Genomic DNA, 26,217 nt, shown 5'->3' with positions numbered 1-26,217 from the left:
AACCACAACGCTTGTTAATTTTTCTTAGTTTAGCATCCTTAATTCTAAATTGTAAAATTAATAAATACATAAATAACGAAAAGCTACTACACTCGCACCCACAGAGATCAGCCTTCTTTGAGGACCTTGAATGTCATTGCAAGATTTCATGAAAATTTGTTGAGATATTTTAGCATTAATCAAGCTTCCATCCCCCTGAGTCACAGTAAAAACTTTTAGTTCCAGCTGTATTTTTTGTTACCGGCGCAGTCCTAGTTGTGCAAAACGGTATGCCTCATTGACTCTGGGCGAGGCGAGTATGGCTTTTAAACTATATATGTGCTTATTTCTAGCACTTGAGGGAAGTCTTGACTTCATTTCAAAGCCACGGATGTTAATCAAATAATAAAGAAACATGTGAGAGGTTTTTTTTCTTAAATTGATATTATAATAAAAGTTGGATTGGTTTGAAAATGGTTTTCATGATATACTTTAAAATGCCTCTGGTTGAATGCATTAACAGGTTTATTTCTCTTTTTAATTTGCATCCCTATTATAGTTTTACAATAAACCCCACAAGACTTACTAAAACAAACAACATGCATATTTGGACAAATCAAATTTTACACCCACCCTAAGGATGGGTTGCACAGCTGCCACTTGAATGACAGCTTATTTCAAGTTTTCACTTTTAGTTTCAGTTGTTAGGACGTGTTGCATCGTTTGAATACAAGTTTTTCAATTAGATTTAAATATGCAGCGCTGAAAGACTCGTCATCTTTGGATTCGGTTGAATTTTCCACGTCCGCGTAATATATTTTGTGTGGCGTTTGGCATCAAACATTCCCTTCTCTTTTTATGTCCTTCTGTAATGAGTGAAAAATCAATACCTGCTTGATATGGGGAATAAAAAAATGGCCCTTGCTGCCCGTGGCATCTGTAGTGACGGCTTGACATTGCCAAATTGCTGTCAGAACGTGCAACCCAAGAGGAATGAATGACAGTAACATTAAGAATGGCAGGGTGGGGTTAAATACCTCTCCATGTTTTATAGGTGTCTGCACCGGGACCTGTGTATATCTTCCAAATACATGAATTAGAATCTCAATTCACTCAACCCACTTGCACAAGCATAATTTGCTAAGCGCTGAATGATGCCATTTAAAGTGGACTTGGAGCTGGCCGAATGGTGTTTAATGAGGACAGATATTGACAGCAAGGTCAAGTGGCAGTGGATGTTAGTTTACATTAGACTGCATAATGTGTATGTGTTTTGTAGTGTCTGGAAGGCTGGAGGGAGAATTGCTAAGTAACCCCGCAGCCCAGCTCGCACAGCAGAAATGGTGGGCGTAGAATACCACAGGGTTTTCCACACTGCATAACAGCAGGGGTCAGGGAGTAATTTAGGGTGTGGGCGGAATGTGAGGAGCAGGAAGGGCAAAAAAGAAACCAAGCAGAGAGACAATGCACTGACCCATGCTTTACTCAATTTGTGAAATTAATGACCTTTTTCTTATTTTGTGAAATCCATGTTTATTCCCATCGTCTGTGGAATAACTGTGCATGTGCTGTGCATGTATGTGAGATACGGGATTTGTATTCTGATGGCACATTAGGTGCAGTGACAGACTGTGCATGTGATTACATGTAGCGATATTAAGACACTGCAGTGCTGTATATGCTAATCTTTCAGCTTGGAAGGATTGCCCCCTCCTCCTCCAAGCACTGTTTCCACCATAAGGCTTTCACAATCACGGATGAGGGTATGATGATGGTGGTGAAACTGTGTCCCAACCACCCACATAATGAATTGCTGCTGCAGCAGTGCATGATTTAAACATGCCTTGAGGCATACTGTACGCATTTTGCTAATTACTCAGATTACAATCTGTCATTCCCAAGCACATGTTGCTAATAGTGTGAGTTGATATTTGCATAGATGTCTGTGTTTATGTGGTTGGGAACTGGGATATTTCCATCTTAATATCTGTCTGTTTATTAGTTCCTATTTATCTCTCTAAATACACGGTTCAAAATGAGATCAGCATTCTGTTCAACACAATTGAGATTTGATATTTTTACCTTCGTAAAATTAAATAAATGATAGCAAAAGTAATCATTGTAATCAATTTGCATCCTATTTGGGCTTTAAAGAGAACATTTTTAATTCAATCCTAAAACTTACCTCACAACAACTGCAGCTGTTTAGTTAATAGCTAGAAATGCTTAGCTATTACAGTCTAGCTAAACGGCCTAGCTAAACAGCCTAGCTAGACATTCTAGCTATTAGCTAGGTTGTCTAGATGAAATTACTATTCTATTCAGCACAGCTGGGATTTGATATTTTTACATTCTTAAAATAAAAAAGTTGATGCTAAAACTAATCATTGTAATCAACCTAGCTGTTAGCAAGACTAGCTATCACTGTCTAGTTAGACCGAGACGGTCTACTGAGTCTAGCTAATAGCTAAACAGCTAATAGCTAAACTGCCAACTTGCTACCAGTGTCTTTCACATTAAGGGCAGCACTGACCAAGTTGTGGTGTTTTGGCACTGGTGGGCGATGCTGAGGTCTCATATCAGTGGAACATGTTGCTCAAAGGTCACAGTAGCAAATTTTCAAGTGCTTTTTCTGTTGGCCCAACTGAGAGACATTTTAACTTTCTGTTTATAAAGAAATTAGCATAACGGCTCCCTGTTGCCAAAACAAAAAAACAGCCTTGCAAATGAAGAGCATATTACAGTAGCCTTATTATGTACAGTACAGTACAATGAGGGAATGTTAATTTGCACATTATCAGTACATCTTTTGCTGCATGTGGCATTATTGCTGTTGTTCAGCCTTGTAGGAGCAATTGAGATCATGAGACAAATGCAGAGGAAAATACAGGTGCCTTCTTTTGTGGGACTCTGAGGACGTGTGAAGCAATACCTCCTTTATTTGACCAACAAAGGGAATAATTGAAAAACAAAAGTGGCAAAGGATTAATCAGCCACTGCTCCTTTTGATCTCCTTTCCTTCCCTTATGCGGCACTTGAGCTAACAGGGTGAATTTTAATGTATTCATTCACAAACAAAGATCCAATGCCATTTTGCCTCAAACTAAAGTTCACCACAGATGCAGCAGGCCAATTATAGTCAAGGTAGCATGGGACCCTGCTCTCTCTTCCCTCAGCTCTATCATTGAATAAACCAACCATGCACAGTGAATCAATATTGAGTATTGTAAAGTGTGCATTTATAGCAAAAGTGTAGGGGGGATCAAATGATACCGTGGCACAGATTAGCCCATGAGAGCTCGAGAAGAACAGAGAGGGGTAAGAAGCGATAGAGTTAGTTGCGTGGGGGTGGGGACGATACTAGAGATGGCCTTCAGTATAGCCCAGTGGCCTTGTAGAGGAATTCAATACAGCCATTGACAAAAGAAGGCTTCCATTGTAGAGGAACCAGCCTCCTTTGGGAAGCTGGTCCATTTCCTTATTAATTGTGCTCTCATTAAAATAAAAGGAAGGAGAGAGGGGAATGGATAGCCCGAGAGTAATGGTAGCTCCTCAGCGTGGCCTCCTTGTTTGGAAGGATGCCAGGGTCAAGTAGTTTACAGTTCCAGTGCTTTGCACTGGGTGGAAAATACAGTGTAGTTTATGCGTTTTATGTACTGCATGAGCAGCACACACACACACACACACACACACTCCCTCTCCCTCTCCCTCTTTATTATCTTTCTTTCAAACCCTCCCACACAGAAGGACACAAATCTTCCATAGTGCTCCCCTCCCGCTGCATCCTCTGCAGATGTACAGTATCCAAGGCTCAAGGGGTCACAGCTTGCCCTGAGTCTCACACCACAGCTGTTACCCACGGGAGGAGTCGTCTGTTTAGGCCATGGATCACTGATATCCTGACCGAACAGACTCCCCGAGATAGCCCTTGACTCTGTGCTCAAAGTATAATTCCAGTTTATTACAAACTGGGTCATATTTTCAGTAGATTTATCAGTTATGATAGCACAGCTCCGGACGAATTAAATGCTGAGATCTGGGAGTACAGCAACAAGTCGTAGGAAAAAAGACAACCCCCACAAGCAATCAGAGAGTCTGAAAGCTTAATATACTAGTGGTTATTAAAACACCCTGGACGTGAGCACAGCCAAAATGCTCACAATAGCCCTTCTTTATGTAATAATCTGTATACAGAAGGTTACAAGGCCAGACCAAGAGGAAGGCCTATGAACTGCGATGAAAACCTGTTTGGTCATCTGGCTTCTACTTGTTCTTATCCAGCTTTTAGCATCTTTTAATAATGGTGTGGTAGCGGTTCTCTTTCACATATGCAGGAGAGCGTCTGCATCAGAGCGTGCAAAAGCCAGGATAATTGAAAACACCGAGTTGCAGTGAACACCGAGCGTAGAGACTAACGTCAAGAAAAAAACAGGAGAAAACGTCCAAGGACCAACTTGACCAGCTGCAAATGTAATTGTGCTCATCCACACACTGCAGGCAACGCACATTTTCCAAAACCTCTCGCCAAAACACGAAAGCGTGTTATTTACCTCGCATCGCTTCACACGCTGCTTCTGGATTTAGATTTATTGTATGTGAAATCTGGTGGTGTAATCTTTTTTTAATTTGGAAGCCATATCCAAGCATTAGCTTTTTTTTTTCTTTTTAATTTCTCTTCAGATATTTCTCCTGCTCCCTATTTTTGGCTTGATTATATTATATAATTGCACAATCTGCAACGGCTTGTCAGCAAACTGCTCAAGCAAAATGCAGAAATGAATATGTTAAACACACTGTAAATGAAAATAAATCAGAGCATTTATCTTCCAAACATCTTTTACACTTTGTTTTTTGCCCCCCCACTCACACTGTGTCTGTTTTATCTCCTTCCTTATGGGTCCACAGCTTGTTGCAAGCTTTGTTTATACATCTGATAGCTCTTCAGTGTTAAGTGCGGCACGTACAGCTTTTTTTTTCGGTTCGGTCAGTCTGCCGAATGTGTTACCCTCTCTGAGATGGAGACTACCATAGTGAAGATGTCTCTTTTTTTTAAGGAGTTGGAAGGGGGGGGAGGCAGAGGGCAGGAGTCATAACTTTCACAGACATTTCCTTATCCCTGAGACCCTACAAAAGACCAACTGTGTCAAATGAGAAAAATTGCAGGTGCACATTCCCCAGTGGTGTACTCCCTCTTGCCTCCCACTCTCCGCACACATATTAGGCCATGCAAGCACACACACACAGACAGAGGCTGTAAGAGGAGGGTGGGGGGTGGAAGTAGATCCTTTTTCACTGCGATAATACACTCCTTTCTCTGCCGTGATATGGACTGAGGAAAGGCTTGAAACCGGAGAGGCAGAGTGAGCGATGTCACTCCGCAGCAGGCGACGGCATCGCATCGCATGCCATTTTTATAGGCCCGCTGCAGATGTTTCCCAGTTGCACATTAGATCTGCGCATACAATGGGGTGCATTCTGTATCGAGGTCACGGTGGGGATGGCGGGGACCACCCTTCAACTGAGCGGTCGGGATTTAAATCCTAGCCTAGCCTCCCATCTGACGCATTACTCTTATCATGGATGAGCTACATGGATGAGGAACGATGTATCTTTAGGATACCAGAGGATACCAGAAGACAATATCTGTAGACTATTATTTATCATGTTTATTGTACAAGCTCTGTAGATGCAGTGCAAGCAAATACAAGCATAAAGGAATAATGTTAGCTTTTTGTTCTTCTTTTATTTAGTTTAGGAGTTAACAATCCAAAATATAAGCTGGTATTGGCCCCAGAGATGTTGCAGGGCGCCCTCTGCTGGACAAGACATGCAAAATCAACCCTAATAGCATAGTTGAAGGGTGTTTCTCCTGTCTCTTTATTTAAATTTTTCATGCATCGCCTTTAGAAATGCCGATACCGATTTATTGGCAAGTAGCTAATATCGGCCTGTATGTCGAGCCCATCAATAATATTTTATTATCTTTATTTTATTTACCACCTCACGTAATTCAGAGCCAGAACCACAAATCATGTACTTTCACAGGACTTAACCAACAAGTTAGTACGTGTCCAATCAACGTATCTTTTATCTTATATCTTTTATTCATGCATATCCAGCACAATACTCTGCCAAAACAGGCCTTTTCTTTTTTGCATTTAACTATTGTATTTCACAAAGGTGCATAGTCTCGCCTGCATGTTAATCCAGCAAGCAGTGAAGTAGTTCTTAATATTTTTGCAAAACTTTTTCCATTAAGCATTAAATTGTGAAAATTTTCGTGACCTTTCTAAGATATGTGTGAGAAACCTGAAATTGTTTGCAGGAGTTCAGCCTAAAAATAATATATGCAACCACTGAAGCCTTTGTTTCCCAGTAACAGGTTTACAGAGTAAATTAGTTGTTATTTGAGGTGCCATCCTTTCTCGGTGTGATATTGTAGCACACATCGCAGCTCCACACCTGCTCGCGCGAAGCCATGTATGGCGCGTTTTGCCCCAAATCTCACGTTCCCTGCTATTTCATGCGCCTTACACTTGTTGTCAGCTCTCAGTGTGCCGCATGTTAAGAGTTGTAGCCGGATGACTCGATGCGTGAGAACCGCGTACACGTTACTTCATACATATTCAGAAGTCATTATCTCCGCACAATAACCCCACGTCTGATACCTGTCATTTGAAATGCAGAAGAAAAGACGATCAAAGGAAATCATCATAGCCGCGTGTCTCAGATGTAGCGTAGCCACCCAGGCTAATTGCAGCAGCAATGCCTTGATTGCATACATGTGGAATGAGATTACTTCTTCTTCGTGGGTGGTTAAAGAATCACTTTTTTTTCCTTCTCTTTTTTGTTTTTGGCATTCATTTCCAGCAGTAGATTTTTTGACTCCAACACCTTTTATCTCACTTTTTCCTTGTTACTTTTTTCTCTTTCACAAATCCACACTTTCCATTCTCTTCCCTTCTGTGTCTTTTTACTTCTCAACTGGCATCATGTCAGTGCAAACCATTTAGCTTTGCTTCGAGCTAGCACAATCAGCCCTTAAGGCACCGCGACCCAACTAAAAGAGACCTTCTTTCTACTAGAGATGTGCGGTCTTGGTGGGGGATGGGGGCGGAGGGGTGCTAAAATGTCCTCCGTGTTTGGCTCGCGCTATCCTGCAGGACAAGCTGGTGCACTGTGAAGGGACTGACGCCACTGAATCAGCGCTACACACTGTCGGTGGTGTTTTAGCCACGCAGGGAGGAGGTGTAACAAAGCAAGCGGGGGGCCCGGTTTGAAAATTGTCATCCTTGAGCAGTGTCACATCCTTTAGGCGTACGCACCAGCACGATTCCCCAGGGTGAAACACCCATTGGATAATGTATTAAAATGGGCACGTGCACACCCAAACACAAGTGCACGGCACACAAATGAATACATCACAAGGGAGGTAACAAAAGCAGCCAGATGCAGTTAAATGCAGATACAGACAGCTTTTTAATCAGCTGATATCATCCGGCACATCGAATTGCACCACAGTATATAGGGCAAAACCCCCACCGCCATCCCACCCACTCCCCCTTCTTCATCTCACTGTTATGTGTACTTATTCAAGTATCTTTAAGATGCATATTTCAGATGGCTGCCTATAACTCAACTAGTTTAGGTACTGCATGTGTGAGAAAAGGGATCTTTTTTTATTATGAAAGCGACTCCACTGATACACATAATGGGACAATAGAAAGTCTCTGTTCACCTACAAACATAACAGATGCATATGCATGAAATTACATTTTAATTTTGTCATTTAAATAATTTCTTGTTCTTCATTATGTGCGTAAACATTAGAGCACCCAGCTTTAATTGGTATTAATTCATGCTTTTTGCCCTCGGATATTACACTGCGGTGTAAAGAAAATAAATAAAAAACTCGCAGAAGTGTGAGAAAGAGAATTGGCTTAGGTTTATTTCCAAACGCGCTCTGCCACAGAAAACAAATCACCACAATGTAATTCAGACTTGGGTCCTTGTACGAGGGTGCGTTTGATAAAACTGAATGCAAACAAGTTCACGCAAAGAAGGCGACGAGAGCGAGACTCCATTTGCTTGGATTTGTCTTCAAATGGCAGGAAATTGAAAAATGTTCACCCCGACTTGCTACAAATTCCAAATAAGGGCATATTTTTCATACCGCCTTAATGACACGCTCAAAAGGGAAATTACATCAACAGCCAATATGCTGTTTTATGTAAATACTTTACTCTCTTTCTCCTTGTTTCCAATTCAAACACACATTTGTCTTTCTCAAGCTACAGCAAATCACAAACTGCCGTGTGAACAGCAGATATGTTGCAGCGGCGGTGGTCGCTGTTGTTCTTCAGACTGCTGTGCACACCGTTCAGGATAAACTCGTATGAAATCGTAACCTCATTACGATCACAATCAACCGATTCAAAAATCGGGATTGAGCCAAAAGCAGAAAGTTAATATCAGTTTTGTTGTGACAGCTGGCGTTGTGCTAACCTGGTGGCCACTGTGTTAGTGCTGGAGTTCAGCTCCATTTGCTCTCAGTATTGCACTATTAATACAGTTATAATAAGTAGAGCCCCAGGGATCCATTCAGACAGTGATATTGCCTGGGTTCCTATTCATTACAAGAGAAACACATTTTCTGGTGTTCTGTCATCGGTTGGTGCTATATTTTATGTGAAAGGGCCTTCTACAATACTGTGGGTTGCTATGGAAATGAATGAAGTGCACTCAGGTGTTCAGATGAATGGTGCTGCCTAAAGTTAAGCAATAGATATAGCAAGAGATATTCAAGTGTCCTTTAAACCAGAGTGTGTATGCTGAGACCACAGATTTGAAGAATCAACCCAGTTTTATTTATGTAGCGCCAAATCACGTTGGTAGTCGCTTTAAGGTGCTTAATATTGTGAGGCAAAGACCCTACAATCAGATGACCCCCTATGAACAAGCACTGGGCAACAGTGGGAAGGAAAAACTCCCTTTTAACAGGAAGTTTTTAACCTATGGCAAAAACCAGGCTCAGTGAGGGGCACCCATGGGGGAAGACGGGGCAAAAGACACATTAAAAAGTCACTTTTAAATTTAAAAGTAAAATTTAAAAATGTGAAAGTCATTTATGATTTAAAAGCAAACTCTCTTCATGGTAGGTATGAGCTAAATAAAGTAATATGGAATAATAATAACTGGATATGACAACTGTCTGGTTTGTCATCCAACACGTTTGTTGATGGACTCACACTTTGACTTGAAGGCTTCAAAGATGTCACCACAGTTATTTTTGAGACAAAGTAAAAATAAACTGCTAGCATTTAACCGACAAAAGCCTGAGCGCAGGCAGGTTTTTAGCACAGTTGTCTACACAGTAACAGTTACTTTCAGCTGCTCCATTATTCACAGTGGGGTCCCCACAGCAGGTAGCTCCACGCATTTGATTTGGCAGATTTTTACGCCGGATGCTTTTCCTGATGCAAACCCCCCCCCAAGGGATTTCTGTCTCCTCCTGGGAACAAACCAGGGATCTTTTGCTTATTAGGCGAATGTATAAACCACTACGCAATTAACTACCCTGTGAGCCATATTATTTAGCAGAGAACAGCATTGAAAGGTAGCCTAAAACGACCAGACCACTGATTGTAATTTAGTGTAGCTTACCAGATAGCATGGAGTCGGCCTCAAGAAGGCCCCTTTGTCACCTGTGTTGGCTTCGTTTTCAGCACAGGCTCATGGCAGTTTGTGAACTTAAATACTGATCGGTATACTTGTTTGTTACCAATTTCACCCAAGTGACAGTCGACAACCTCGGGCAACCACTTAGCAACCCCTCCGGGAATAAACATTTTTCCCTAGTAACAGGAGGTTGCCAGGGGGTCAGCGCCTGGTGTCCTAAGTCCCATGTGAGTGAGGCCTAAAGTTTAGATAAAGCTCATGGTTTGTGGTGTGAAATGCAATGGTTACCGCGACTTTCGGAGCTTTGTTTCTTCACTTGCCATGGTCAGGCCTCCCTGCTTTCTCTGCACAAAATATATACCTTAAACACGAAATATAACTCTAGTACTTGCAAATTTGTGCCGATAAAAAACAAAACGTGTGCGTGAACACTGAAAAACAGATTAGTTATTCGTGACTTTTTGACATCTTATCAGGAGACTAGCCTATCATCTTTCAGTTAAAAAGTGTCACTGCTTGACCACAACTAGATTTTAATGTCTCATAGTGCAGTAAAAAAAAAGAGATACGTTGGCTTCTCTGCTCCTTCACTTAAGAAGAGGATGGTATCTCTTAAAACATACTCCTCATTAAGAGCAGATGTTATGGGAGTGACCATGGAAACAAAACATTTCGTTTAAACCTCATAATGGTTTGAAGTGAAAGACTAAGTAGTGACAGCGATTACTGCATATGTCACTTGGAGTTATATTACCGTCAGTTTATATTAGCAACAACTGTGTTTCAGAATGTGATTACATTAGTAAAGGACTGCTATAAACATGGGTTTAAGACAAGTACAGCCCACCTCCACCCCGAAAAGAAAAACTGATACACCACTTGTACTTGCGTTTTCCTCGTCTGAACCACCTTTCCTTGAGAAGTTCACATTAGCAAGGTTGCACTGCAGTTTGTCTCAGTTCACCGTGCTAAACTTAGCTAAGCTGTTGCCTCCAGTACGCTGCTGGGCAATTCCATCTGATGATATGGAGCAAAAGAGGAGCAAGGGAAAGACCTCTTTCCCCGCACACAAGGCAAAAATCAGGCTGTTGTTTCTTTTCTTTGACCTCAATTACTAAGGGGGCATGTGTTGCTATAGGGGCATGTTGAGTCATGTCTGCTCTGGGAGGTGTGCGAGTATCTCCTATGTGCTTGTGTGACAGGGATTGTGTTCATTTAAGACTAGGAGGCAGCGTGCAGTAGGTGGGGGCCAAGGTGCGTTAGTCTTGGCTGCGATGTTCCCTTGAGTGATGCCGACACATCTGGGAACATTACAGGAAGGAGGGGGAGTGCGGAGAGGAAAGGAGAGGGAAATGGCAAAACGATGTCAGAGGCGAGGTGAACAAAGTCGGGCTCGCTGGGATGAGCTGCCGCCACGGGCGCAGCCCTCTCTGCAGGCTCACTTCTGGGTTGGACTGTCTGACAAAAGCGGGACCTCTGCGTGATTTGCATGCAGGAAAGGAAATTGGAAAGAATTTGTACTAGTACACTTGCATGATTACGGCTTCAAAATGACAATTGCTATTATGTGTCATCATTGTTCACTGATTTTTAGAGACAGACTTTTTTTTTATTGCATCGTCACGTAAACAGAACACCTCTTTAACGTCTTCACGTCTGTCCGAACCTTTGCACGAAAATGCAATTAGCCCTCATTATTCACCTAAATTCAGTGCATGTCTCAAAAGAAAAAGAAAACGTATGAAAAAAGATAGTTGTACCAAAACATAACACAGAATTAAAGTAACCATGCACTGCGTTCACCTTTACATCCAGCTTCATTCCTGGAAATTACTCTGTATAAGTTCATCTTTGCAGACAAATAATTTAGTCTTTCACTCCATTCACTATGCCAGCATGGTAGATGTGAATGGTAGACATCGGCGTAACTTTGTGCTGAACATTCGGGGGGTCAAGATCTCTGTCTAAATAAATAAATAAATCTTCATTAATTCCCAGATGATTAAACATGCAACAATTTTGCTGGTAATAACTGAAACGAGTAAAGAAAATCAACAGCCTATTTATGCAAGATAATTCATAATGTTATTGGGGGTTATATTGGTTGGGTCTGATTATTGAGGGGGTCATAACCCCCCTAACCCCCCTGGAAATTACGCCCCTGATGGTAGATACGAATAAAACTCTATTTTCTCTGCGACAGTTTGCATACAGGACAGGTTTTCTCGCTTTTGAAAAAATAGATTCAATTGAGTTTTATTTATGCAGTGTCAAATCACAAGTACACTAACCTTAAGCCACTTTGTACTGTAAGATAAAGACCCTACAACAACACAGAGAAAACCCCAACAATGAGACAACCCCCTTTGACCAAACATTTGGCGACAGTGGGAAGGAAAAACTCCCTTTTAACAGGAAGAAACCTCCGGCAGAACCAGGCTCAGGGAGGGGCAGCTATCTGCTGTGACCGGTTGGAGTCAAGGGAAGGGAGATGAGACAACAGGTGCACTGTAGGAGAGAGCAAGAGATTAATAATAACGAATGATTAATAACGATTCGGTTTCTGATTAAATATCTTTGACGCTGTGGAATCTTATTGGTTGGTGATTTCAGTGCGTCTTCTTGAGCTGGATGGATGCAGTAATGCGCTGTTGATGTTTTACACTTGCGAGCATTGCATTGTTTTTCTTGGCCTTTATGCATTAATTATACTCTACCTGGTGTCTTCTCAGGTGGTTGAATAAGTTATAATGCGTGCTGCAGACACACAGCACTCTTATGTGCAATCCAAAGTATTTCTATAAAGATCAGCTTCAAAGTACCGAGCTCTTTGCCTTTTTAGTTTTGCGAATGTCTCTCATTTTTAACATCACTCATCCAGACCGTTCTACGAAACTTCAAGCGATCGTGGTCATGGAAAAGGGGGTTTTGATCATGTGACGACTTTCAAAACAACCTAGTTAATCTCAATACAAAGCAAAGAGTTCGTGCAACGCTGCGAGAGAATCGGGGGCAAGCTGCGGAGGATTTGACCTCAGACTCTAATGTTGTAATTTGCACAGTAAAGTGTTTTTTAACGCAAGACCTCGATGGGACTTGCTTCCCATTTCCTCATTCTTTTCTTGTCATGGTTACGCACTTAATGAATTGAAGTAGTGATTAATTAAATGGAAGTGCTCGCTGGATGGAAAGACACTTCACCTCTATGTTCTGAGTATGTGAATCAAGCCTTTATGGAGTGATGAGCCACTTGTATTTGTTACCGGCGTGTGCAAACATAAGGCTTCTGTCTGCTGGAAGTATATCACAGAGAGAAGGGGAAGCTGCTGAGCTCTGCAGATTTCGCTCCACCTAGTGACCAATTTATTAACTCTTACAGTTATTAACTTGAACTGTGTCAATACTGCGTTGCGGTAGGAAAGAAGAAAATCACTTCCAGTGATTGCTGCGCCGTGGGTTGCGTCAGACAGAAGGTGCACGCGGCTTCTCATAAAAACATCATCACCACGTGAGGAGGCCGAGCCAATAAGCTGGAATAGTTTATTACATCTTCACCGTATCTCTATCCCTCAGCACTAATTTGTTAACACCGAGGACCTCATTTCGCTCCGGGCAATCACAGCCAGTTTGACTGACAGTTTACAAATTTCCACTGAAAATGAGAAAAAAAACCAAAACCCCACCATCAGTCTTTCCCCCCCCCCCCTCTGCTGGAATTTGCAAGTTCGTGGTGTGTTGCCAATTAATGTGCTCAAACGTGCGCTGTTGAACGGGAGCAGAGGCAAAATGAATGGCTCGTTCATTTGGCGTGGTGAATGGATATCTGGGTGCTGTCACAATGAGTTATGCTAATTGTGCTTAGCGGCATCGTTGGTCAGTGTCAAAAGCCATCAAGTCGATTTGAGAAGTTTGTCACGATCATCCCCGTGGTGGGCTCATGGATTTATCATTACGGAGGTGTTATCCGTCATCCCGGCTGTAGGTTTCGATAAAACGCCTTATTGAGTCCATTTTTTTGGGGTTGTTGTTGTTTTTCCAAGTTTCAAAAACTTTTTTCTTTGTCCCGGAAGTTGTGTGACCGCCTCGATCGCACACGAGCCTCGCATTTTTCACGCTCAGCAGAAAAACGATGTTTTATTGATGCCGTTCTCTTAAGCGCTCCATCTGCGGAGTTCTTTGACAGTTCAGTTCCTGGATAATTTTGCACTCCCCCATAAAAAAAGCCTTTGAGATTTCTCCTGCCTTGGGCCATATGTAAACGTAATTTATTTGGGAGAACAATTTGCCTGAACTGTTTCTCACTTCAAGATAAATAATCCCTCATGCATTATTGAAGAAGCTATCCTTTTTTTCCCCCCCCTTTTCTCCCAAGCAATTCACTGAAAAGCAGTCTTGTATGTGTGTGTGTGCGACTTATTCCACCCCCCCAACCACTTCAACTTCATGCCCACCAGAAAATGTCATTTTTTGCAAACTAAGAAGTCGGTGTGACAGGCTCCCATTGGTCTAATCAAATAACAGGATCCAGATTCATGCGCTAATTAATCACTAGCTCTGGGGGCCGGACCCATCCAGTGATTCTCGGTGGAAAACGAGACATTTGATCTGTTGAATCAGCTCCCTCGCCATCTCCTCCCCTCTCCTCCATCTATCTTACATTAATTCAATGAAGTCAGGAGTTCATTTGAATGCAAACTCCCCCCCCCGCCCAGTTTAAATTGTCTGCTGCTGAAAGCGAGCCTCTTTTTAAGAATAAAATGTTAAACTCTTACATATTCATAGCCTAAACATCTTTTTCTCCCTTTTTATAAAAAAACAAAACAAACTAGGAACATATTTGGGTCTCTGCCAGATTCTGCCTAATTGTAGAGCACATGTTTATTGGGAAATTATCTCCCGCGTATGAGCTTGCACTCTTCAGCTGAAGCCTGCGAAATGATCTAAAACTCTCTTGTTAGGAGCCGCACATGTCCCCGACATCTGTTTTTCCAATTGATGGTGGCTCATTTGGTGGGGTTAGGGGGGGGTTCATTGTAAATGTGTGTGGTGGTCGACCTTAATTGCGCCTGCCTGACATGTTTTCTTGGGAGATGAAATGGAAAACAAGCCCCCGAAGGACCCCTGTTTTGTTACGAGTGCTGACTTTTAAATGTCATCGTTCTCTGTCTGCTCTTCAGTGCCTCGCGGTTCGGGTGGGAAGGCGATGGGGTCTGGGCTCAGTGTCAGTGACCCGAGAATGAGCTTTTTAACAGCGAGATTTCTTAGCTTGCTGTCTCACTATTTGCCACTTGCAAACCCGCAATCAGGAGGCCGAAGCCCCCACCCTCGGAGTGATTTTTAAAAGCTCTGCGGGGGTGCGACATTTTCCAAATGACCATTTTTCTGTCTGACCTTTCTGTTGACCTTTTTGGCGAGTAATTGCAATTTTTGAAACATTCATTTGTGAGTTATGTCATTTGCAAGCATCGTGATTAAAAACACTGCTCGCATGAAGGCGGTGGAAGTATCCAGCCCTTTACGCTTTGCTTACCCCAAATCACTTCTTTCATATATATATATATATATGTATGTGTTCAGCAGAGCTCTTGTCAAAGGAATTATCCAGGGAGAATCTGCAGTGGAGAAAAGAGATCCACACTGCATATAAATACACCTCTATTAGTTGAAGAGAGGGAAAGCGAGATGAAGTGAATAGAACATGGGAGCTTAGGGTAGAGGATGGACTTTCAATAAGACTATTTTGATTTTCAATAGATCTGACAATGATGTCTGCAGGTAGACGGGGATGCGTGCAAGCAGGGCGAGATGACGGCTCTGGCACCTGAGGAATATGAGCCCTATCAATCACCGCCTCCGGGCACAAATGTAATTACACTACAGTTGTTGACTAGCTGGGTAATCTGAGACATCACTGGCCTGCTTTTACTCGCCTGCATTAGGGGATTGCTGGTGCCCATTTACGGCATCGTGTTCGCCGCTCTCTGATGTTTTTTTAATGTTTCTTTCGGGGGGGATGCTGGCATCAACTGAGCCCTTGGCTTAGCGCTGCGATGAGGTTTGAGAGAATGACTCTAAGATTTCATAGCAAATCAATGAGATTGTATTTATCGAGATTAATGCAGACTATTCAATAGGGCCTCTTTTTTTTTTTTTTAAACTGAAGCAGCTCTCAAAGTAAGCATGCACACTTAAAAGCAGGAGGATAAATAAACAATTAATTTTTTTCAATCAAAGTCAATTACACTTTCGACATTTAGCTAAGTGCACCTGCCGTATTCATCCCGTGTTATCCCCCTTGCTCTGCTGTTGTCACTTTCAAAGAAGTTTGGTGTGATCCACAGCGGTGCTTTTCAGGGGGTGGAATAAATATTCCCATTAAGAGGGAGATAATTGATGGCTTTCATCGCCACTGAATATAACAATTCCAATCGGTGATATTTCAATGGCAAGAGTGCTTTACTGTGTTGGGGCTTGAATGATTTATGAGACAAAATGAAATGACACAATAATGAGGGACTTTGTTGTTTCACCTCGCCGTGTGCCTTTGTGTTTTCTCTGTTTAGCTCCAGGGAAAGATAAAAAGTGGTACTTGGATGACTTTTTAAACTGCTAATGGTAGAGATTGTGTCCCCTTACATAAATACGGCATAATGATCTATTATGGGACACACACAGTACTGTGCAAAAGTCTCAAGCCGACCCTCATTTCTTTATATTCCCCTGGGAAAATGGGAAATAGGTGCAGCAATTTATTGGAAAGAACAGAGTTTGGACAGTTCTAACAAGCTTGAAAGTCGATATTTGGGTTGACCAACTTTAGTCTTTAAGTCAGCCTGAACTCTCTTAGGCAAGATATCTTGTAAGTTCTTCAAGAAGTCTTCGGGAATAGTTCTCCGTGCTTCTTTAAGGACATTCAAAGCTCTTCTTTGGATGTTGGTTGCCTTTTTGTTCGGTTCTCTATCAAGACGATCGCAGGCTGCTTCAATAACATTGAGGTCTGGGTAGGCTCGTCTATGACTGATAGCATTCATTGTGTGTTTTTCTACCAAGGCAGGCTTTTGCTGCATTGGCAGTGTGGTTGTGATCATCCTCATGCTGGAAAATACAGCCTATCAGATGCTTTCCAGATGGGATTACATGTTGGATCAAAATGTGACTGTACTTTTCATAAGTATAGACCGCTGTATATGTTGATGATGACTGTTGCCACTGATTTTCAGATGCAGCTCTCAGGTCCTCTGTCAGGTCTTTTCTGGGTGTTTTTCACTATTGCTTAAGGACATTTCTAGTCCAGTTTCTTCTATTTTTTTAAAGACACACTGCAATCCATGCTTAGATATTCCAAGTTTTCAGTTAATAGCTCTTTAAAAATCACCTTGTTGGTTCAAAACTACAATTTTATTCCTGTGAAACTGTGTTATCTTTGGCATTTTTCACAGACTCAACTGAATAAATTGGAACAAACATGTTTTTGCAACAAGCTGATAGCAACAAAGTGCCTAAAGATACAATTTAAAATTCTTTGTTAAATTGTCGGTTGTGTGTAGAGACAACACTGGTTCCTGCCTTGAGTTAGATGTGTTTTTAATGCTTGAGTGATTCATAGGTCAAGATCTGGGCTGATAATGAATGAAAAAGAACTTTGAAAGAACTTCAGGAAACCTGGGGAACTATTGCTTAAGACTACTTTTAAATAAATCTGGCTCTGTGGAAGCAAATTAAAGAAATGAGGGGTGGCCCAAGACTTTTGCACGGTACTGTATCTGCACAATGTGGATTCCATGAAAGTTCACTGTGAAAATACAGTAAATTAAGTAAATCTACTAATTTACTGTAATGCACAGTAATACAATTATATCCACAAAAATCTGGCAGGGTTCTGTATTAAGCTGTTTGATTTAGGTTATAAAGAAAGGCATTTACTCAAAGTTATTCCACTGGCTAAAAAACACCCACCACTACATTACTTTTAAAAATGTCTTTTATTTTTAAAGTGTTCAGTGTTCCTTTCCTATATTTGCATTCGATGGCACGATACCATAGGGAAGACGCGAGAACAAAGAGTTCTGCAACAGATGGTATGGCCCCCACAGAGCCTTGATCTCAACATCAACCAATCCGTCTGAGATTACATGAAGTGTCAGCTCGACATTGTTGCGCCTAGCTGTTTTAAGATATGTAATTAAACATGATAAGCCGGTCTGACTTCAATAAAGCGGCAGTACTGGGAAGAGCTGGTAAAGAAAGAAACGAGCCGTGCGCGGCGGCACAGCGCTGGACGAACTTGAATGTAACTTCCGTCAGAAAACCGTCATTGTTAGTGCTTTGCTTTGTTTCTTGTGTGAATCACAACCAAACAATGAGATGGCTGCAAGGGTGAGGAAAAAACGAGAGAGCGATGGATGAAAATTGTACACTTCACACATCTCAGACGCAGCTGTTTATTACTTAAGCATTTGCCGCTTCACACCCGAGGTGATGGATGCCATAAATATATATTTAAAACTGTGACAAAAGGTTCAGTTATCTTGGTTTGTATGCTATCACCTATTCTAGGATTTTCATTAGCAAATAACACTGGTTTGTGCTTTACAGACAAGTACGCTCTGTGATCGTGGATTTAAATAACTGTGACTGATGTGGATCGTTTCATTAATTGTCTTTTTTCAGGAGTTTTCAATTGCGTGACCTTAAAAGTAAGAATTTTTCCCATTTGAGCTTTTTAAATGGAGACTTCTTGTATCTGCAGCAGTTGCACTTGACTTGCTGATGGCGTATTTATGATATGATTGAAGGCTGCAGAGGAATGATTAAAAGGACCTTGTGGTGAGATTATTGTCGCTGTTGTTGTTTCCAAGGTCAAAATGAGCTCGTGGTAAATGGACTGCACTCGCATAGCGCTCTTCTCCATTCACATTCATACATAGATCTTTATTGTATACATACTGTCACAAACACACACGAGTGACACATTGGGGCCACGTTTGGAGTTTTAGAGATACATGTGGTATCACCCACTCTTGTTTTCACATGTGGATTCACTCCGTGTGCCTCTTTTTCTCCATCTGTCCTCCCTGATGAATGTCTGTGTTCCATGTCATCCAGCGCTGGCTTTTTCAGTTCAGACACTCGTCTGAAAGGATGTTTATAGAAATCCGTAACTGCCACAGTCCTCCTGCAGTCACTCAGGCCAATGTTTACGCTTCTCGCTCATTTTTTATTCTCGCTGTAAACACAGAACTTCTCCAGACTGCTCTGCACATGCCGTGTTCGTGCGCGACTGTGAGTCTCCGCAGATGTGCGTGCGTGTCAGAGGAAAGGGAAAAAATGGCAACCTTTGGACGGCCGCCTCTCAGCCTCACTGGGGTCTCCCGGCCATTTTGGCTCTGCAGTAAACAGCGGATTTTTGCCAATTTGACTCCCATTTTTGGCTTGAGGCACAGGGCCACCTTTTGACCTCCTGCCTCTCGCCTTTGTGTTGTCTAACTGAAAGGCATTGTTTCACCTTAAAAAACAAAGAATCTGGCGCTTCTTATGATTTATAAATTTTAGTCTAGAGGGAAATTTCAACAATTTACTTGGGCCACACTCTGCTGTGGATCCTTTGCCTTTGTGTTTCTGCCTGTCTCTAATTTCTCAGTTGAGTGCCCATGTAATGAATGTTTATTTTCTCACAGCCAAAAGCAAACACCGTGTCCATTTCCTTATGTTTGATCTGTGTAGTATCTCCTACTCTCTCTTTCGACAGCTCCTGGCCTCTCCGGGGCCCCTGTGTTAGCGCTCATCCTCCCACTCCAAACAAGCAGCGTCCTAACCACCCACACTCTCTAGAAAAGGGTGGCTAACCTCTTCACCTATGCCTCTGTGTCAGACCTTTTGATTGTATTTTCCTGCAGTAGTATACACTTTTTTAAAAATGCAGGTCTGAGCTAACCACAACTGCAGTATGAAGTTGCTTTAACACTTATTTGTAGAAATATTTTCACCGGTAAGAAGAAAACGGAAATTCTCACACACTGATTTATTTATTTATTTTGTATTCTTTCAGCCTTCAGTCGAGCACCCATCCCCATGGCGGTGGTGAGGAGGGAGCTGTCGTGCGAGAGCTACCCCATTGAGCTACGGTGCCCGGGCACTGACGTCATCCTGATCGAAAGCGCCAACTACGGCCGCACTGATGATAAGATCTGCGACGCAGACCCAGCACAGATGGAGAACACACGGTGTTACCTTCCAGATGCATACAAGATCATGTCTCAAAGGTACGGACATAAATTTGTCTGAATTGTAGTAAATATTCTTAATCGGCTATATAATTAATATTTAAGAGTTCAAGCTGAATCAAAGCAATCAGCTTTGCTATGAAACTTAATTTCACACTGAGGACTTAACCAGGTTAAAAAGTGATGAAGTAAAAAAAACTTGAGTACTTCCCCGTAGACACCTGTGTTAAAGGTTCCTGCTGTACAAACGAACATGTTTACAGTTCAGGATGAAAATGGTTGTGGCTAATTTTCCCTTTCATAGCTGCATTTTATTTTCTATGAGGCTTAAAATGTACATTAAGGGCTGACAGGTAAATGCAAACACAGGTGGCTATAGATGGTTCTGCCTGTTAGTTTTTAGGTCAGGAGAGCCAAGTAACTGGACTACTTTTCTTCATGGGTGTTGGTTCTGTTTGGAGAACCAACCATTTTAAATGCTGTTATGTGACAAATAAAGTGGGAAGTCTAAGAAGTCACATTTGCTGAGTGAAAATCTAGCATCTTATTTGTTTCTTAACACTAATTAGATCCTATTAGTGTCTATGTAATTAATCTATAGAGTGTATGGATGCAGCTTGCTAGCAAAGCTAACTGTTAGTGTTAGCTAAGTGGTAGCATTAGCTTAGCTAGCAGGCTAACTCTACTTAGCTTTTATCCGTCTAAAAGTGGTCACATCCGTCCACAGAAACTTTTATAGCAATGGTCATAAATCTAACGCTGAGTATTCATTATGCTAGAAGACAAAATCATAGATAATTTGGAGGCTACATCCATATTTTATATACAGTCTGTGGAAGCTACAGCTACATGTAGCTACAGCTACATGGGAGCTGATATAAATAACCTAAAACCACCTTCCCACTGAAAGCTTATTAGCCTACTTTGCTAGCTTTCACTTCATTGTGGGTTACAAACTTAACCGTGCAGTGTGTTCTCCAAAGTCTACTAAACAGGAAGTAGTCAAAACTGTACATACTTAGCTTTAGAACGAAATTACAAGATCCAAAAACCCTCCCACACCATTTCCAAGAATTGTGGTGGAAAAGGGTCATAATGACGATTGAAAAATATGCATAATAGATGCAGTATAGTTATGTTTTTTTCTATCCTTGGATGAAAAAGAGAATTTAAAACACATTCCCAGTCTATTTTCTTTCTTTTATGCAGCATCGCTAAAAGAAATCCAGGGCCACGATGCAAGGTCTTTTTATATGCACTCATTTTAAAGGTGTATTGTTGACCACAGCAGATGATGATAATAATAATAATGATAGGTTGTTTGGGCTCCCATTCAGAAGACTAGCTTGAGACTATTTGCATGCATGAATATGTACGTGTTCACACACAGGCATGCTCAGAGGAAACAAATTGCTTTTTGCTGTTAAATAATTGCCATATCTTGAAAACATAATCAACCAGTCTTGTGTTAATGATAAATACTTTAATTCACACCTGAGGATTGCTGATATTTAATAAAAAATTAAAAATGTCTTCTTTTTTAAACATGTTTTCTTAAAAGAGTAGCTTTTTTTTAAAATATATTTTACTTACTCCCAAGAATATACACACTTTATTTCAATACTATTTGGGTCTGGTTTGGGACCAGCCCTTGAGATTTGTTAAAAGTATAAAACAGAGCTCCAAGTTAACAAAGCCACAAAATGAATGCAGAGCAGATTATTAGGGTAGGGTATAGTGCATACACTTTTCTCTGTTATGGATTAATTTGACTGAGAAAACCAGTGAGCCACAAGCAGCATTAACCACAAACCTCACCATACCTGGCTGCTAATCTGTGCCAGCCATAAATTTAAACTGACACAAATCAATGATCATTACAAATAATATGAACAGGTTATTTGTTAAAGCAGAAGAAACATGTGTGATGAGTTTCACTGCCAGAAGTGAGCTTTGTTTTCAGAGTTATGAGCCTGTTGTGCAGAAACCGGGACATGGAGGCCTATTTGTCAGGCCAGAGAGCGAGGATGCTCTTACTGTACTTCGGCTTTTTGCGTGTAATAGATTGCTAACATTAAGGCAATATATAAACAAGTTTTCAGTGTTTGAAGCAAGTTGTATGAAAGCAGTGAACGGGGAGCTCAGGGAGAGTGCCGAGTGAATATACATATAGTCAGTCTTTGGTGTGTTGTTGACTTACTGCAGCACTTAAGAGCAGAATAAAAACTCCTATCTGCTATCATTCTAAGCATGGTTTCCCTTGCCTTTGAGGTCAAAACACCCTTGAGCACTCAGAAGCGATGGACTTTATCTAAATTGCTGCTCTGCATTGACTTTGTCTGCCTCATTTTATTTCCAAAGCTGAATGTATGTTCACCTCTACTTATTTCCAGAGCTTTAGTTCCAGATTGGTCACGGCCCCTTGAGAATACTAATGGACGTTTGGGCTTTATCAAACTATTGCTCTTTGCTTTTTAGTTTGGTAACACAGAGTTCAGATAATCAGCTGTGTGAAAAGCAGCCGATGCTAAAACGAGGTAGTTTGAAACATGTTGTCAGATAATTGATGCACCCTGTAGCTCCTTTGTTCTCCGAGCCGCCCACTCAGACGAAAATCCCTGCAGGAATGAATCAACGGGTCCTGCAACTGTCAAGAACACAAAACTAGCATAAAGTAGCAGGGACAAGTGTGTCTTTTTAGCATCTCATTTCTACCGGGGGTGTCTCAATGATGCTTAAAGGGAACTACAACCTGATTCAGAGCCAGGGCACTTTGTCTTGGGAGAGGAAGCTGCTGAGTGGATGAAAGGTGTGGGTAGCATGAATTGGAACTGGGAGGGAGGGTGGAAAAGAAGGGATGTGGTCGTGGCTTTAGTGACACAGCTAGGCATTAGCATGCGGGGGTTAGCACAACAAATGAACGGCCACCTCCGACTATTTCATTGTCGAGCTGTCACAGGCGTTGCTAGGCACCTGCGGCTAAGCTCATTGGGGTTAAAAAGGAAAATGAGCCTGAAACAGAAACAAGCAGTTAGAACAGACAAATATAAGGCCAAAGCCAGGACAGGGAGATTATGGATATTCATGTCTTTTTATTTTTTAGTTGACTAACTAAAAGACGTTCCTTCTTCACCTCATACTTTCCTGTCTCTGTCCATAGCCTAATCACTGGAAACAATCCAAACAAGGTAATAGTCTGATTAGAGCATTTACATGGTTTCCAGTAACCTGATTTCCCCCTGATTGTGGCTTTCATGAGGTATTTGATTACCGAGCTAATTTGTTAGGCTACAAAAACACACATAATACAGAACTTGGCTGGATTAAAAATATATTCTTTTTAAAGAACCACGAATGAAACATTTGTGTTGAACGGCACTTCTTTTAACGTAATAACTGACTAGTAGTGCTGAAAGTGTCTTACTCTAATCGTAGTGTACGTCTGTTCGCCAACTCCTCCTAGATAACTTAATCAATCTGAATGAAATTTACAACATACACATCTGTATAACTTTTGGGAATAATTTTTAAAAACACTCAAGTCCTTAAATTATATATATTGTGTTTGGCAGCTGATCTCAAACAGCTACATAACGTATACGTTACGGATGCGCTTATACGGATATGCTTATACGGATATTTCGTGTACGTTACACGTACGTTGTTGTTTCTGGATTCATTTTTATAAACGATTAAATATGTCATGCATGTCTTTTAAATATATGTTTGGCAAACAATGACACTATTAGTGCCTGTGGCTGGTTATTGTCTTATACCATGAATATGTAGCTTGCAAAGAAAAAGAAGACGAAATATAAGCATCAAAAAGAATAACATAATAAAATAACATACAGGTCTGTGTTATAGTACACGAGCGAAGCAAACATATGCAACAGGCCTGTCAAAAACAGCCCTACAGTCAGTAAAATAGGTTATTGGTTAAACTCCAACAGATAAACTAACGGATATCTGACTTCCTGCGTAACCTTTCTGCTAATTATTCAAAACCCCACAGATACGTTCTCATTCTGAAGTATGGCAGACACTGTTTAGACTTCAGCCAGAGTGATGCAATCTATAAGGCATCTTGCAAATATGGACAGTGTTTAATATAAATGGTATTCCCTAAAGCTGCAGTTGTGGTCCTCAAGAACAGCAGGGATCAACACTCACAGCTTGGTGCTGACAAGACCAACTGTGAAGCTTACTCTGACTCACTTAGAGCTGACTTGAGTTTGTTCTGTGTAGAAATGACCACCATCTGTCAGTAAATCAAAGTCTTTGTTCCATTTTTAGAGTATATAACACTTCCTCAAATGCTTTGAGCAAATGGTGAAAGGAGACATATTGGCTTTTTCTTTTATTATCATGTATATACTGTTCAAGTCCTGGACGCTCATAGGAAACATGGCCAAAGTTGCAAATAATAAGAACAATGTCAGGAACCTGTGAAGCAAAAACTTCTCTAAATGATCTGTCTTACATAGTTTTCCCTACTTTTGCAACTAAAATGTCAAAGGGAGGCGATACCCATGAAATGGTCATCACAAACACAGCGTTCCCTCCTATTTGTTTTTCAAACCTTCTGTTTAAAAAAATTGGAATGGGCTTTAATAAAAGGTGAAAGAGTAGTAGAGTCCAAGAATAAAAATATAGACCTAGAAACGAGCACAGGGACACTTCCTAAAAAAAAAAAAAATCTTGATGTACAGTACTGTGCAAAAGTCTAAATTCTTTATACTTTGCTTCTGAGACTTGAGCAATAGTTCTGCAGGCCTTTCAAAGTTTCCCTTTGAACATTAGCTCATTTCAGTGCAGTCCTTTTAACTGCAATGGTCTCAGAGGAACGGTGGCTGTCAAGAAGCTTAAGGAAGGGAAGGAAGGGAAACGGTGGGGGGAAAAAAAGCTGAGGTATGCCAAATTACTGAAAATCAATGGCAACAGGTCTTATGGACTGCAGAATTCATTGGACATTTTTTGGAAAGTTTTGCATTTTGGAATCATGTCAAAATTAGAATTGAGTTATGAACGCAGAAAAATACTGTCAGATTTTTGATGTTTCATCTGGAGTGAGACTGATCGGCAGTGGCTTGGTTTTCCAGTATGACGACGATTCCAAACACACTGCCAGTGCAGTAAAAGCATACCTGGATAGAAAAACATACAGTCAATGGGAAGATACTAGAGAAACTAGGTGATCAGAGTTTATTTTCTTTCCTGAAGTTTGATTAAATTTCCTGCATGCATAAAATGCTGATGTATGATAGTTTTATGTTGTGGCTGTTAAAACTGCGGACTGTTGAAACAAGTGTAGGCGGCTGACTAAGGGGAAAAAACGTTGACTAATCTTTCTAATCTCTCAATTTAACTTGAAGAAGTGGTTTTAGTAACACAGTCACCTTAATCTGGTTAAAAACTAATTGGCATACTCGTGAATGGTCTCATGCTATTTTCCTCTTGTGGTACTCGGCACTCTTTTTATCCCACTATGGCCTGTGTACCACCTGCCTCTCCTGCTGGCACCAGTTAAGTCGTGGTGACCGGCGAGCCCTGTTGTTAGCATTCACGTAGCGTCTGAAGATGAGCCACGCTGCTGCAGGCTTAGTCTGTGTGCCAGGCTTGCGTCCATCGCTGGTAAAAGTGCTGCCATGTCACTGGCTCGCTTGTGCTGTCAACACACATTTAGCCAGCTCAGCCCTCCTCCACCCGCCTCACCAACCACTAAGAAGAGCCCCATTGTTATTCAGCTATCAAACCCAAACTCTACCTGCTTCAGTTTAGCCCACTTATAAAGCCATATAAAAGAGCTACTTTGGTAAGGTGTTTGGTTCCATTACAGTCTTTTAAGCGAGAGCTAATAGCACTCTGTATGTGAGTGATAGCGCGTCACTGAGCTCGCGAGCGCTGTAATGCATCTTGAAATGAAGGTTGTCTCGCACCATCCTGTGACAGGGTGAAATGAATGGGTCTCTTTCATTAGCTATTCCCCCCCTTTTGTGCTTTGAACACTGCGGATGTGCAGAATCCATAGCCTCTGGATAAACATGTCACTTATAGGTGGTGCTGTGCTGAAAGCTAGATGGAGGCTAATGATACTGTAATTGAAACATGGTACCGAGCTTTAATTTAGCACAATTTGACACCATTTGCATAGTGTGTGCACACACGCCACTGTGATTTTTTTTGCAATCATCGCCATTCCCCCGTGGGACACTTTCACAGGCGATTCTCTGCAGCTGAGGTATCTGTTGAATCTGCCCTCTTTCAAACACGTGTATACATCTAGTGCCACTTCCCTGTGTGAAATCGCTGGAGAGGCTGGCCACTTGTGCTATCA

General features: G+C 41.4%; 1 protein-coding gene across 21 annotated transcripts in view; it reads left to right on the top strand.

The window, feature by feature from the left end:
• LOC120721804 (adhesion G protein-coupled receptor L3-like) overlaps nt 1–26,217 on the top strand; it is a 252,581-nt gene that overhangs the window by 73,230 nt on the left and 153,134 nt on the right. For all 21 annotated transcript variants that reach the window (XM_040012415.1, XM_040012413.1, XM_040012412.1 and 18 more), the window contains one exon: nt 19,706–19,919. In XM_040012415.1, the coding sequence (XP_039868349.1) occupies nt 19,706–19,919 (214 nt within the window). The remainder of the gene's footprint in view (nt 1–19,705; nt 19,920–26,217) is intronic.

Source organism: Simochromis diagramma, unplaced genomic scaffold, assembly GCF_900408965.1.
Source record: "Simochromis diagramma unplaced genomic scaffold, fSimDia1.1 OVJJ01000604.1, whole genome shotgun sequence".
NCBI lineage: Eukaryota > Metazoa > Chordata > Actinopteri > Cichliformes > Cichlidae > Simochromis > Simochromis diagramma.
This window is presented reverse-complemented; position numbering and strand designations above follow the sequence as displayed.